At 35.5% G+C, this 14,463-nt stretch overlaps 1 protein-coding gene across 9 annotated transcripts in view; it reads left to right on the top strand.

The window, feature by feature from the left end:
- ATP13A4 (ATPase 13A4) overlaps positions 1–14,463 on the top strand; it is a 111,377-nt gene that overhangs the window by 48,352 nt on the left and 48,562 nt on the right. For 8 of the 9 annotated variants that reach the window (XR_013369547.1, XR_013369546.1, XM_077880112.1 and 5 more), the window contains 3 exons: positions 686–820; positions 3,190–3,259; positions 13,026–13,160. Coding sequence is in view for 7 of the 9 variants with exons in the window: in XM_077880112.1 (XP_077736238.1) it covers positions 686–820; positions 3,190–3,259; positions 13,026–13,160 (340 nt within the window). In the remaining 2 variants the exon portion in view is untranslated. The remainder of the gene's footprint in view (positions 1–685; positions 821–3,189; positions 3,260–13,025; positions 13,161–14,463) is intronic. The other variant, XM_077880113.1, reaches the window with a different exon arrangement.

Here is a 14,463-nt window from a genome sequence, read left to right as displayed (position 1 = left end):
ATTGGAGTTAGACTCTCCTTTCTCCCACAGTGTTCTAGTTGTTCTGGTGACAATTTCCCACTTGCAGCTTGGCTTTCTACTTACGAGCAATTGTAGTCTTTAACTTATCCATTGATCTAAAGCATTTTGATGGCTTTGAAGATGGCAGATGGTGTGTCTTAGGGTAGAACAGCAGAATTGAGAACATTTTAACTGTAGACCTGAACATTTCACTCTTCTGATGGCCAGTACATGTAAACTGGACCTGATATCCATACTCTACACCCTTGTAATGGTCAACATGAGGACCCATGAGACACTACTTTGTAAATTATAAGGTGCAGCAGTGATTAAAAGTAAGTGCTTCTGGGCCAGATTGCCTGAGCTCAAGCCCTAATCTTGACTGTTGCAGCTGTGTGACCTTGAGCAGTTTGTCAAGATCTGAGGCTCAGCTTCTCCATCTTTGCAATAGTGATAAGTAATAGCTTCTGGGTAATAAGGTAATTATGGAAATTAAATGAGAAAATTCAGGTAAAGTTGCTTAGTGCAGTGTCTGGCACATGGCAATTGCTGGATAAATATAATAATGAGAATATTGTGTGGGGTAATTTGTGTCACAGAGATGCTTATGAAAGCAAACAAGTCAATGAAGAGCTAAAAGTGAAGACTAAATATCCCCTTTGTCTTCCTGTTTTCCTGCCAACAGGTTTTAAATCCGTTTTACATATTTCAACTCTTCAGTGTCTGTTTGTGGTTTAGTGAAGACTATAAGGAATATGCTTTTGCCATCATAATCATGTCTATCATGTCCATAGCTTTGACGGTGTATGATCTCAGAGAGGTGAGTTTTTTTCCCACCAATCTTGTGGCTGCAGAAAGGAAACAGTAGAGACTTTATTGAAATTTTGTTAGAAAAAGGAATCAGGAAATCGTCATTGCCCACTCCACAATAAATGAGACCAAGTTTGTGACTATATAGCCCAAGTAATGATGCTGAATAATGTTAGTCCTTTTCCTTCCCTCACATCCCAATTCCTAGACTTCTGAGTAATTTTCCCCCGTTAGTTTACTCAGGCTGATGAGAAGAGTTTACAAATATCTATGAATTATGAATAAATGAAAAAATAGGTGCTCTAACATTGTTGTATCTTGAAGATGGTGGAAGAGGGTGGAAGGTGGAAGAGTCTATTTAATAATGACTCTTTTGCTCTTTTTATTTGGTTGGTACTGACTTGTCAAAGCCTGAGTCTGACACTTGGCTTTCTTTATGCCCACACTAGGGAATCTAAGTGCTGTTGGGAAAAAGTCATGTAGAACAGACTGGTTGATCACACTCTAAATCCATGAATGCTATCCTCATCTGGGCAAGCTTTCTGTATGTCCCTGATCAATGCATTCTCCCATTCTCAAAATTAAGGTTTCAAACCAAATCTCTCTTCACCTTTCATGAGATACTCAAATGCTTTTATTCCACTTATCCTCTAATTCAGCAGATAATCTCACCACTTGTTCCACAAAGAGGACAGAAACAATAAGGCAGGAATTTGCTCAATTCCCCACTCTCCAACTGCCAAATGACCCATCTCTCCCTTCCTCTTGCCCAGTCCACTCATTACAGAGGACAAGGGGCCTTCTGCCTGTGTTTGCAATAGTACCCTTTCCCACTTGCTCAGAGTGCTTATGTAGTCACTGAATGATCTCTCTACTCCCCACCCAAAGGGCCTTTCCGTCAACGTTAAACATGCTCAAGCCAGGTAACAATCCTTTCTCCTGACCAAGCTTCTACCTTTAGCTACTACTCTATCTCTCTTCTCCCTTTTACAGAAAAACTTCTTTATGCATACTCTCATCACTTCCTCATCTCCCTCTCACTTCTCACTATACTGACCTGATTTTCTCTCTTGTGACTCCATTAAAGAACTCTTAAGGTCACTACTATAATCCTAAGGCCATGGGTAGTTTAAAATTTTTTTAATTCCCTTTTTAAATTTGTTATTTTTTTTCTTAGTAGAAAGGGTAATATATTGACATGATTTTTAAAAAGCTCAAATAGAACAAAATAGTGTACATAAAAAGTAACTATTCCTCCCATCTTGGTTCTTCCAGTATCCAGGTTCCTTTCCCAATGGTATCTAGTGGGGCCAAATGCTCTATAATGTTCAGAAGTTTTAAACAATCTATTTAATTCAAAGTCACTTGTTTAGGAAAGATTTCTATTGCTTCCATTGGCTATATATGCTCCAAAAGCACATCTTTTTCCTTATTACTAATCATAATGATACATTTATGTTTGTGATTATTTGACTGAAAGTGTTTTTCCCAGTGGGTTGTAAATTCCTTGCTAGAACTTTTTTGACTATTCTATCCTCACCTCTTAGCATAGTTTCTGATATATAAAGGTTATTTAATAAAGGTTGAGTGAAAGCAAAAATGAATAAAAGAATAGGTTAATAGAATACTCTTTCACCTTATATTATTCTATTAATCATTCTTAGGACATATTAATCATATTTGTAAATGATTTGATGCAAGGAGATTTAGGGGCTGTCTTAAATGGCAAAATTGGAATAAATAAGTGAATATACTAAATGATTAGGAGTTTTAACCCTAATAGTTCTTTTAACCCACATAGTTCTTTTACAAAACAGCTTCTTAATCAATGTGAAATCTAGCATAATTTTATTTTATTTTTCTTTTCTATCTTCTTGTTGATTCACTCTCAATGTCCCATGTATTTCATATATTAAAATAACGTATACTATGAGGAAATATCAGGCACCACCAAACTCTTTATGAAGTTATAGATTAGGAACTCTGATGAGGTGTAACTCAAAGCAGAAATGACTATTAGTTCTCAAAGCTATTTAGGTATAAACATATATCTTGAATGATTATTCTTGATGTTCTTTACTGAAATAACTAAATATAAAATTTATGGTTATCAAAAATTACTTTGAGTGAACAGAGCATGCTGGGAAATTCCTTTCTATCAAAGAACGCATACTTCTTATTGCTGGTGAGCAGCACAGCAAGTTGGATGACTTTTCAGTTGACTGATAGTCTACTTAGTCTTTCGTTTTTAGTCAGTGTATTCAGCTGGAAACAAGACACTGCTCTATCTTTAAAGAGACCGGCACTTTACTGAATTAATACCTGGTACCTATCTTCAAATAGATAAGCATTTTTCTATTTTCTGTTCTTCTTTTTCAGCAATCTATAAAACTCCACCGTCTAGTTGAGTCACATAATAGCATTACAGTCTCTGTATTTGTGAGAAAAGGTAAGTCTCATTATTTTAGATCTATGTATTGTTCATATGAAATCAAAACAAGATTTAAATTTGTATCTCTGACTGTTTCTACTACTCTCATCTTCCTATACCCTTTTTGCCTGTGCATTTATTTAAAAGAATGAGATACGTGCAACATTTTCACCTTAAAAAAAAACTTTATTTAAAAAAAAACAACTTTATTGAGGTAAAGTAGACATTGATTAACTGAACATATTTAAAATGTACAATTTGATAGATTTTGACTTATATACATCTGTGTAACTATCCATGAAACTATCACCACAATAAAGATAATGACTACTCATTACCCCCAAAGGTTGTCTTTTGCCTGTTTGCAATCATCCTTCTCAACCTCTCTCTACCCATCCCCATCCTCAGACAACCACTTTGCATGTTTAGAATTTTATATTAATAGAATCATACAGTAGACTTTTTTTGTCTTTTATAATACATTTTGGATAGATTTTACTGGGATCAAATTCCTAATTATTTTAAAATGCATTCATTTTGTTAAGTATGTCAATAGTCTATTCCTTTTTGTTCCTGAGTAGAATCCCAGTATATGGATAGACTAGTTTGTATATCCATTCACCTACTGATGAAAATTTGGGTTGTTCCTGGAATTAGGATATTACAAATAATGCCTCAATGAAAATTTGGGTTCAAGTCTTTGCATGGACTACACTTTTATTTGTTATGGGAAAATACAGAAATGTAGAATGACTGGTCATATAGGCATGTAAATGTTTAACTTTTTAGGAAATTTGCCAAACTATTTTCCAAACTGTTTGTACCATCGTACATTCTTTAACAGCAGTATATGGGAACCGAAGTTGCTTTACATTCTTGTCTACATTTGATATGGTCAGTTTAAAAAATTTTAGCCATTTTAACAGATGTGTAGTGGTACCTCATTGTAGCTTTAATTTGCATTTCCCTAATGAGTAATGGGACTGACCATCTTTTCAAGTGCTAATTTTCTATTTATGTATCTTCTTTGGTGAAATGCCTGTTCAAATCTTTTGCTTATTAGGTTGTTTTCTAATTATTAACTTTTGAGAAGAAGTTCTTTCTATATTCTGAATCTAAATCCTTTACTACAAATATGATTTGCATATTCTTTTCTCACTCTGTGACTTATCTTTTCCATTCTCTTTACAGTGTCTCCCAAAGGATGAATATTTCTACTTTTGTTAAAGTCCAGTTATTAAATTTTTCTTTTATGGATCTTGCTTTTTGTATCATATCTAGTACATCTTTGCCTAATCCAAGGTTATCAAGCTTTTCTATGGTGTCCTAATGTATATAAGTGCTTAATACATAAATTGTTAATGAATATCTATTCAATAAATTGAGGTGAGGTACTTTTTGATTTTCAATAATGCATTTTTATTCAATACAGGAGGAAAATATTGGTGATTTTCTTCCTAGAATGAGTTCATCAGATCCTTCTCAATATGAAGGGTTACAAGCTGGAGACTTACTTGGAAACCTTATACACCTGGGGAATCTGTTAAAGATTAGGGTAGATTGAACAGAGTTAACAGTATTTAAAAACTTCATTGCATAGGAAGTTTGGGAGTACAAAGTAGGAAGTTTATCTAAAGGATTGAATAGTCTGAACGATTCATTTTATCAAGAAATCATCCACAGTTTTTAAAATGGGATAGTAATTATGAATATAGCCTGGTGGGTATAATTCTAGTCTTTATCCAACCCTCATGAACATATCTATCTGGTTCCCAGGAGGAGAGGGCTATAATTAACAACTGCAACAGATATTTTCCTGTAATACAAACAAACAAACAAAAACCTTTAAAATTTGTAGCCTAAGCAGAAATGATTTGGGTTCCAGGATCAAAATGTTACATAAAATATGGAGTAATGACCCCCTCTCACACTTCACCTTAGACCTTCACAAAATAGAGTTCTTTACAAAATGGAAATGCCTTGCATGAGAGAGAGAGAGAGAGAGAGCCACATAAGATCAAATCATGTATTGCCATTTTGTTTTACAAGTTGGTAGTGAAACCCAGGCTGCTTGCTTGGCTTTATTTACTTATGGTAGCTAAGAGTTTGTGATTGTTGCTGAAAAACAGTGTGCTTTGCAGGGTTTATAACTGAGTTGGCTTTGGTGAGTAGAGGAACATGTTTTTGAACTCCCAAATAATCAGCAACACTGCTACCTTTTCCTTTCATGAGCCTATTGGTGAAGTCCTTGGTGGCTAGCTGGTAGCCATGAGTATATTGTTTTGTTTTGTTTTGTCTTTCCTCCAGGTATAAGAGGCCTTCTCCATACTAAACATCATTAATGAGCCTTCTAATGTACAAATATACTTGCAATCTTTCCAGACAATTCTTTGCTCCTTACTGTAAAATAGCATAGATCTGGTCTTCTAGTTTTTCTCCTTTCAGGTACAATAGGAAAGTTAACATAATAATAGGTGGAGTTCTGCCCACCGTGAAGGTTTTCTTCTCCATAGTTATTTTGGGACTCTTTTAAGCCAGGATCTAATACCATGAAATGTTTGGGATTCTTTCTTGTCTAATAATGTCCACAAAAAACTTCATCTGAGGTCTTAGATGTAGGTTGAGGAAGAGACAACAGAATGACAGAATTGGGAAAACATGTTGGGAAGTGAGAAAACTGTCCTTGAAATTCACTTGGACTTTCAACATCTGTTTAGGTCTTATTTTGTATATAACTCTTCTACTTGATAATTTAATGCTGTTGGGAATTCATAATTTATAAGGCCAGCCATATCAAATAATGTTAAATTCATGATAGGTGGGTAAGGGCTCCTAATTTCTTGAAAGCCAAGGATGGTTTTTAGTATCCCTTAGAGATTAATAGCAACAAATAAAAAACCAAAAACTACATTGTCTGCATTGTCTTAGAATGTTCAAAGTTTTAGGTTTCACATTTAGATCTATATTGTATTTTGAGGTTTTTAAATGGACTCTTTGCAAATAGATATTCAAAGTTCCAATACCATTTGATGAAATCTATTCTTTCTCCACTGATTTGCCTTTGTATCTTGGTCAGAAATCAGTTGCTCATACACAGATAGATCTGTTTCTGGACTCCCTATTCTGTTTTACTGATCTATCTGCCTATCTTTTTACCAATGCCACCACATGACTATAATTAATCTTTAAATAGGGTTATGTTAGTCCTTCAGCTTTGTTCTTCTTTTTCAGTGTTGCTTTGGTGATATTAAGACCTTTGCATTTTCATATGACTTTTAGAATCAACCTGTCAATTTCTAACAAGAAAAAACATGAGATTTTCATTGGAATTGTGTTGAATCTATAGATAATTTATGTAAAATTGGCATGTTAATAAATGTGGGTCTTTTGACCTATAGACATAGTATGTGTCTCCAGTATTCAGTCTTGTTAATTTGATCTTCTTTGATTTCTCTCAGCAATGTTTTGCAGTTTTCAACGTATGGGTCTTACACACTCTATGATGCATTCCTAAATATTTCATGATTTTGATGCTATTATGAATAGTATTTTTAAATGTAAATGTTCAATTGTTCATTTGCTGGTAGTTACCTCAAATGCATGTGATGATTAGTCTCTATAGACTGTCATGTCTGTATTCTGAAGTCAGGAAGACCTCTAGATTTTGTCTGGGTTCCCTCCCCCCTGCACAGTGGCCTGGGAACTCTCTAAAGGCAGAAAGTGCCGCAATTGTAGGTCACCTTCACCTGTTTCCTGTGTTTTGTTGCTTATGTTATGTGTTCAAAACCATTGTTTCATATATTTTGTATAGTTTTGGTTGTTTTGGGTGGGAAGATAAATCCACTCCTTTTTACTTTTTACTACATCATGGCTGGAAGTGAATCTTCACCTTTAAAAATACCCTGTTCATTTTCTTGTTTAACTTTTTATGATGAAATAGTTTGCATACATACAACAATGGGGAGAATACAATAATGAAACCCCATATAGCTGTCACTCAGATTCAATAATTATCAACACATTGAATCTGTTTTTCAACTGTTCTACTATCTCCCTCAGTCTGTATTATTTTGGAACTATTCCAAATATCATATAATTTCATTTGAAAAAAATTCAGTATATATGTAAACTATAAAGATTCCTTTTTAATTCCTTTACCTAAAAAAAGTAAAATAACTCCATAATTTAAAAAATCAGGGATCCCTGGGTGGCGCAGCGGTTTGGCACCTGCCTTTGGCCCAGGGCGCGATCCTGGAGACCCAGGATCGAATCCCACGTCGGGCTCCCTGCATGGAGCCTGCTTCTCCCTCTGCCTGTGTCTCTGCCTCTCTCTCTCTCTCTCTCTCTCTCTGTGACTATCATGAATAAATAAATAAAATCTTAAAAAAATATTTTAAAAAAATAAAAAATCAATTATATAAAAGGGTTGAAATTTACTCAATTGAATCACAAGTGTGTGTTTATACATGTATATATATTTTCAAATCAGGATCCAGATAAAGTCTACATATGGCAATTAGTTAATATGTCTCAGGTTTTTTGAACTCTATGTGCTCCCTCCTATATATCTTATTTTTTTCCTTGCAATTTTTTTTTTTTTATTGAAGAAAGTAAATGATTCATCCTATGGGTTCTATAGTTTGGATTATATTGATTACATATTCATAAAGTTATTTAACATAATTTTTTATAGCTTGAACTTTCCAAAAATTGGTAGTTAGATCTGAGGCTTGAGTTTTTGGCAAGAATACTTCATAGTTGATATCACATACTTCCAACGGGAGGTACATACTATCTAATTATTTTCTTTTTGTGATTTTAGCAGACATAAATGCTTCTGACCCAGATTAACTATTTCATTAGGAGTTTTAAATTTCTATTTCTATCATAACATCTTCACATACTAAGGGTAGTATTTCTACAACTATTTCATTACTCTCAGATTCAGTTTGTTTAAGAAAGACAAGGTTAATCTTTTATTATTACCTTTTATATACTAGCTTTCAAAATAATGTGTTGATCTTCTAGCATTATCCAAAGGATTTTTTAGTGTCATTGTGGATGCATGATGTTAAACATTGTTGGCACATTTCCATCTTTGGCGACTTTTATTCTTACTGTGCTCTAATTGTCTCATCTTAGGCCATTGAGTGCCTCCTCAGGTTGGCTTCTGAATTCTTTTGCTGTGACCCCAGTACTCTTTATTTCTTTTTGATATGATATGATATGATATGATATGATATGATGATATGATATTCCAAACTTATCTTGGACAATTCTTGCTCCAAACCTGGCCACATTCATTTTTCCAAAGAGCCCTTAAATATGGTAGTTAGAGACCTCAACCAGAATGGCCGCCCAGGGATCCCCAGAATGATAATTTTTATGGTGTTAATCACTGTTACTCAGCCTTTTCAGAAGACAGACCTAGTCTTCTGACATTTCTTTTTAGGAAGGGAGAGAGAAGGATGGGGAAGGGGTAGAGGGAGAGAATCTTAAGCACACTCCATGTCTAGCACAGAGCCCTCACAACCCTGAGCTCATGACCTGAATTGTAATCAAGAGTCAGATGCTTAGCCAACAGCCACCCAGGAGCCCCATCTTCTGACATTTCTAAATCAAGTTTGGAACTATGGGCTTTTTACTTAAGTTTGTTGATTGTATTTTTGTCTCTCCTTTCTCTATCTCAAAAGTCATGATTCTTTTTTTTTTTTAGTTTTTTTTTAATAAATTTATTTTTTATTGGTGTTCAATTTGCCAACATACAGAATAACACCCAGTGCTCATCCCATCCAGTGCCCCCCTCAGTGATTCTTAATGACAGCAACAAATTCCTCCTTTACTCTATCCCTTATATATAGTAATCTCAGAATAGAAAGTCAAAATACCTGGGAGGAATATAATTCCTAAAAACAATTTGAGATTTTGTTGAAGTTTTTTCTTTTTCTCTGTTTGTGGCATACCATTTGAAGCATATAAATTATACTCAAAACGAAAAAAAAAAAACAACTTATGTTTCAAAGTTACCCAAAATGGTTCTTTGTATGGTTATGCCAGCAACTCGATAGGTTCATCTCATTTGTTTTTTAGATTTTTAGTGTTAGCTTTTCACAAATATATATTATTTAAAAATATATAAAATATATGAATTATATAAAATCATATAAAATATCTACATGGTTCAAAAATTAAATCTGTAAGACAAGACATTCAGAAGAGTCTGGCTCCTATCTTTCTTTTCTCTACCTTGTGCAGTCTCTCTGTCTTTTTTATTTATTCTTACATTTAAAATCTGCAAAGAAATTATATATAATATCCATATCTATATAGTATATATGCAGAATTGCATATATATTTATCTTGCTGCTTAGGTAACAGGGGTATATGTGTTTAGCTCATATTTCCTAGTGTATATGCGTTACATACTTTTATTTTTCATTGGAACATAGTTGACATACAATATTATATTAGTTTCAGATGTATTTACATACTTAACCATGCTTCCTAGAGGTTCTTTCATAGTGGGATATATAAATATTTTTTGCTCATTATTTTAGCTTTCTAGTACTCATGTATGGAGGAACCATTGTTTATTCAATCAGTTCTCTGTTGAAGGATTTTATTCTATTTTTTTCAGTTTTTTACAGATAATGCTGTAATAAAGAGGCTTGTGTATATGTCTGTCTTTTCATATTTCCACCAGTCTATCTTTGATATAGATTTCAAGGAGTAAAATTGCTGAGTTAAAGAATAAATGTGTATATGTATTTTTGCTAGATAGATATTGCCAAATTTCTTTCCATGGAGATTATACCAGCTTGCATTTGTACCAGAAATATGTGAGAGTGCCTGTTTCTTCACAGTGTTGTAGACAGAATATGCTGGCAAACCTTTAGATTTTTCTAATTAGCTAGGTGGGCAATGTTAGATGTAGCTCTCCCCCCAAAACCTTTTGTTAAAAATATTTTATTTATTTATTCATGAGAGACACAGAGAGAAGCAGAGAGAGAAACAGAGACAGGAGAAGCAGGCTCCATGCAAGGAGCCTGATGTAGGACTTGATCCTAGGGACCCCAGGATCACGCCCTGAGCCAAAGGCAGATGCTCAACCACGGAGTGACCCAGGCATCCTCTTTTCCCCCCTATTTTAAGGAAATAAAACTTACAGAAAAGGTGCAAGTAGAGTTCAAATAACTTTTTCCCCCGAGCCTTTTGAGTTTTTTTTTTTTTTTTTTTTTTTTTTTTTTTTATTTATGATAGTCACAGAGAGAGAGAGAGAAGCAGAGACACAGGCAGAGGGAGAAGCAGGCTCCATGCACCGGGAGCCCGATGTGGGATTCGATCTTGGGTCTCCAGGATCACGCCCTGAGCCAAAGGCAGGCGCCAAACCGCTGCGCCACCCAGGGATCCCCCCCCGAGCCTTTTGAGAGCAAGTTGCCAACATACGGCTCCATGACTCCTACATATTTTCGTGTATATTTCTTAAAGACAAGGACATTTTCCTACATAAAAGACAGTTAACCATTAATATCATTAATATTGACATATTAATAGCAAATGCTCAGACCCCATTCAAGTTTTGCCAGTGATCTTAGTAATAATGCCAGTGGTCATTAATAATAATAATGTTCTTTCTTTCCCTTCGTTCTTTCTTTCTTTCCTTCAAGATTTTATTTATTCATGAAAGACACAGAGAGAGGGGCAGAGACACGGGCAAAGGAAGAAGCAGGCCCCCCGCAGAAAGCCTGATGCAGGACTCGATCCCAGGACCCTGGGATCATGACCTGAAACAAAGGCAGACACTAAACCGCTGAGCTACCCAGGGGCCCCTTAATAATGTTCTTTATAAGAAAGGATTTGGGATCACACAATACTATTGTTTGACTACCTCTTTAATCTTCAAACTTTCCTTGACTTCGTGACCTTGACTCCTTTGACTCTGGTTATTTTATGGAATGCCTCTCATTTTGGATTTGTGTGATGTTTCCTCATAGTTAAATTCAGGTTATGCACTTTGGGCTACAATATCATAAATGTGATGCCATGTCCTCATTGCTTCTTCTCAGGTGGTACATAATTTAAATTTGTCCTATTACTGGTAATGTTAACTTGGATCAATTAATTAAATATTATCTGCCAGGTTTCTCCATTGTAAATTTACTCTTTTCTCCTTTGTAATTAATAGTTATTTTGTTAAGAGATACTTTGAGACTATGTAAATAAGCCATCCTCATTAAATTTACCTACTAGTTGTATCCATTTCTATTTCTTGGCTATATTATTACTTTGATAGTTGCCAAATAGTGATTTTTCTACTTGTGTCTTTTCTCCTACATTAATGTAATTTTACTGTAAGAAAAAGCATCTTTTCTCCCCATTTATTTATCCATTTATTTATGTCAGATGGACTCATGAATTCCTATTTTATTTTATGGGTTATAGTTCATTTCTCATTATTTACTGTGATGCTCAAATCATTACAGATTTAGGCAATGAGAGCCCATTAAGTTGGCTTTGATATTTTTTCTATCTCTCTCCATCTTTTCTCCAGCACTTTTATACTTAATGTTGCAACTAAATGTTCTAGCTTATATGATACTTTTCTTGGCCCAGCCTTGTAACCAGTCATTTCCTTAAGGAACCCTGATTCTTTTTTAGGGGGAGGAATAGAATTTAGAAAACAAAATGTGGGCAATAAATATGCACATTATTATTGGGGTTTCACTGCTCCCAGGCCCTCTTAGAATTAGTGAATGTATGCACAAAAAAAGCAAACATATTATATATGTATGTATTCTCACATACATATTCATTTACATCTATATTATTTCTCTATTTATCTACTGAAAACCCATCAGTTTACATTGTTGTCTCCAATTCTAATTCAATACCGCAGAGTTCAGTCTAGTTTTATTTCTGTCTATATTTGTAATTTGCTATCTTTGTGGGAAACCTGGCTCTCATTAGCCTCATTATATCTACTTATTCTATCAATCGCTGCTGGGTGTAGTCTGCCACCCATCATTACTGATATTCCCTCCCACCTCCATGTAGATACCTTTTTCACTCTGCTTGGACTCCAACATCCCACACCAGGCTACTGTCACCATGGGGGCCCTTCTCTCCCTCTTTGGGCTCTGACACCCTGCACCAGGCCATGTAAACACCTGTCTATCCTTGTTAGGCTCCAAAACCTGCAGTTGGCTGCCATGCACATCCCCACCACCAACCTTCTGCAAGGATGCCTCACTTGTTCAACCCCGATAGCTTTGGGACTCAGTGAGGAAGGAAAGAAGTTTAGAAGAAAGTAGACAGGAAGGTAGGTAGGAAGGAAAGGATTTTAATTTTTTAATTATGAGTAAGAATGAGATCTTTTCAAATGTTTAACATGCCACTTGCATTGTGTGTGCGTGTGAGAACTGTTAACATCTCCAGCAATTTTACTATAGTCATTTGCTATACATCTCTTTTTTTAGGAGTTCTTTATGTATTAGGAATATTAATCTTTTTTCATATAATGTAAGTTTCAAATATGTTTTCTAATTTGTCTTTAGTTTTCTCCCCCTGCTTATTTATTTATTGTTTTGCCACACAAAGGTTTTTATTTTTTGCAGTTTATTACTTTTTTCTTATAGTTTCCAGATTTTGAATTGATGTTGAGGAACGGCTTCCATTTTGGAAATGCCCTGGTTGCTTTTTCATTGATTTCCAATTAAGGTAGATGTTGGGCTATGTGTTTATGAGGAAAAAAATCTGACTTGACTCTGCCATCTCGCACTTTCAGCAGGAGTCCAAGAGCTGGAATCACGTTTCCTGGTACCTGGAGATTTATTAGTTTTGACGGGGAACAAAGTACAAATGCCATGCGATGCCATCCTGATTGACGGCAGCTGTGTGGTAGATGAAGGCATGCTGACAGGTAGGGTCCTGTCTCACAACTTACAGCCTCTGTGAGCTCTCCCGGGTTCCTCTTCTATCTGATGACAATGGCAAAGCATGGCAAAGCACAGGGGTTTTGTGGGACCTTCCCACTCTCACAAGTTTTACTTACCTGTCCTGCTCTGGATGGTTCTGAGAGTTCAAATTAAAGCTGCTTTCCATGTGCTAGGTTTGATATAGTTATAACTTTCTGAGTGCTTAGCATTTTCTTCTTGAACCAAGAGTATTACAGCCCTGTCATTTTACCTTAAAAGATTGTGGAGATCATTAGACATTTCAGAATCATCTGTGACTTTTATGTTTAGTGTTTTCACACAAAATATATCTTCAGATAAACTTGGAGGATTTGAAACCTGTTGATGACATCCTGAAACCCAGGTCAAGTCCAAGCTCTTCCTGGCTTGGCTTGAACATGTTAAAAAGTTCATGACACAGGATTTGGCACATCTATTACTTTGAAAATACACATTGGGAATTTTGGACTACCTATATTTCATTTTTAAATAGCATGCTGAAGGGGCACCTGGGTAGCTCGGTCGGTTAAGTGTCTGCCTTCAGCTCAGGTCATGATCTTGGGGTCCTGGGATGGAGCCCTGGGTCAGGATCCCTGCTCAGCAAGGATCTTGCTTCTCCTTCTCCTTCTCCTTCTGCCTCCCTGCTTGATTTGTTCAAGGTCACAGTGCTTTGAGTTCTCATGTGTACATTTGGAGATGTGGTATCAGCATTTCTGTAAGATAAAGAAGAATCATAACGTCTTTTTCACAGATGGACTAGGGGGCAAGAAGACACAATGACATACAGTGGTTCCCACGAAAGCCCAAGTTGAATCCATTTCTCCTGGGCAGACCAGGAAGGCATGAAATAGAGACAAGAACACATCTTTCTTCTGTTAACTTTACCAAAAAAATTTTAAATGTGTGGCAGGCCAGGTTTCTTCCTATAAAGAGTACATAGGTTTGTAAAAATCTCTTAGTGCTGGGACTTCTGCAATGCTAAATACCATTTTCCTGGCAAAAGTGGCCCTAGTGTGTGTGTGTGTATATATATATATATATATATATATATATATACCAGTGGAAGGCTTTACAAGGTTTGTTTCTCAAAACAGGCCCTAATTATTTCCATAACTTCATTCACCACCTTGATTAGGACTTCAACCTGCTGCAACCTGTCCCTTCCACCACACTGACAAAATCCACCTCTTTCTCAATGGCCAAATTCAAAGGATTCTTCATATTTCTCTTCTTATTGACTTCTCTGCTGCTTTTAAGTATTCTTACCAT

This window comes from Canis aureus, chromosome 31, assembly GCF_053574225.1.
Source record: "Canis aureus isolate CA01 chromosome 31, VMU_Caureus_v.1.0, whole genome shotgun sequence".
Taxonomy (NCBI): domain Eukaryota; kingdom Metazoa; phylum Chordata; class Mammalia; order Carnivora; family Canidae; genus Canis; species Canis aureus.
This window is presented reverse-complemented; position numbering and strand designations above follow the sequence as displayed.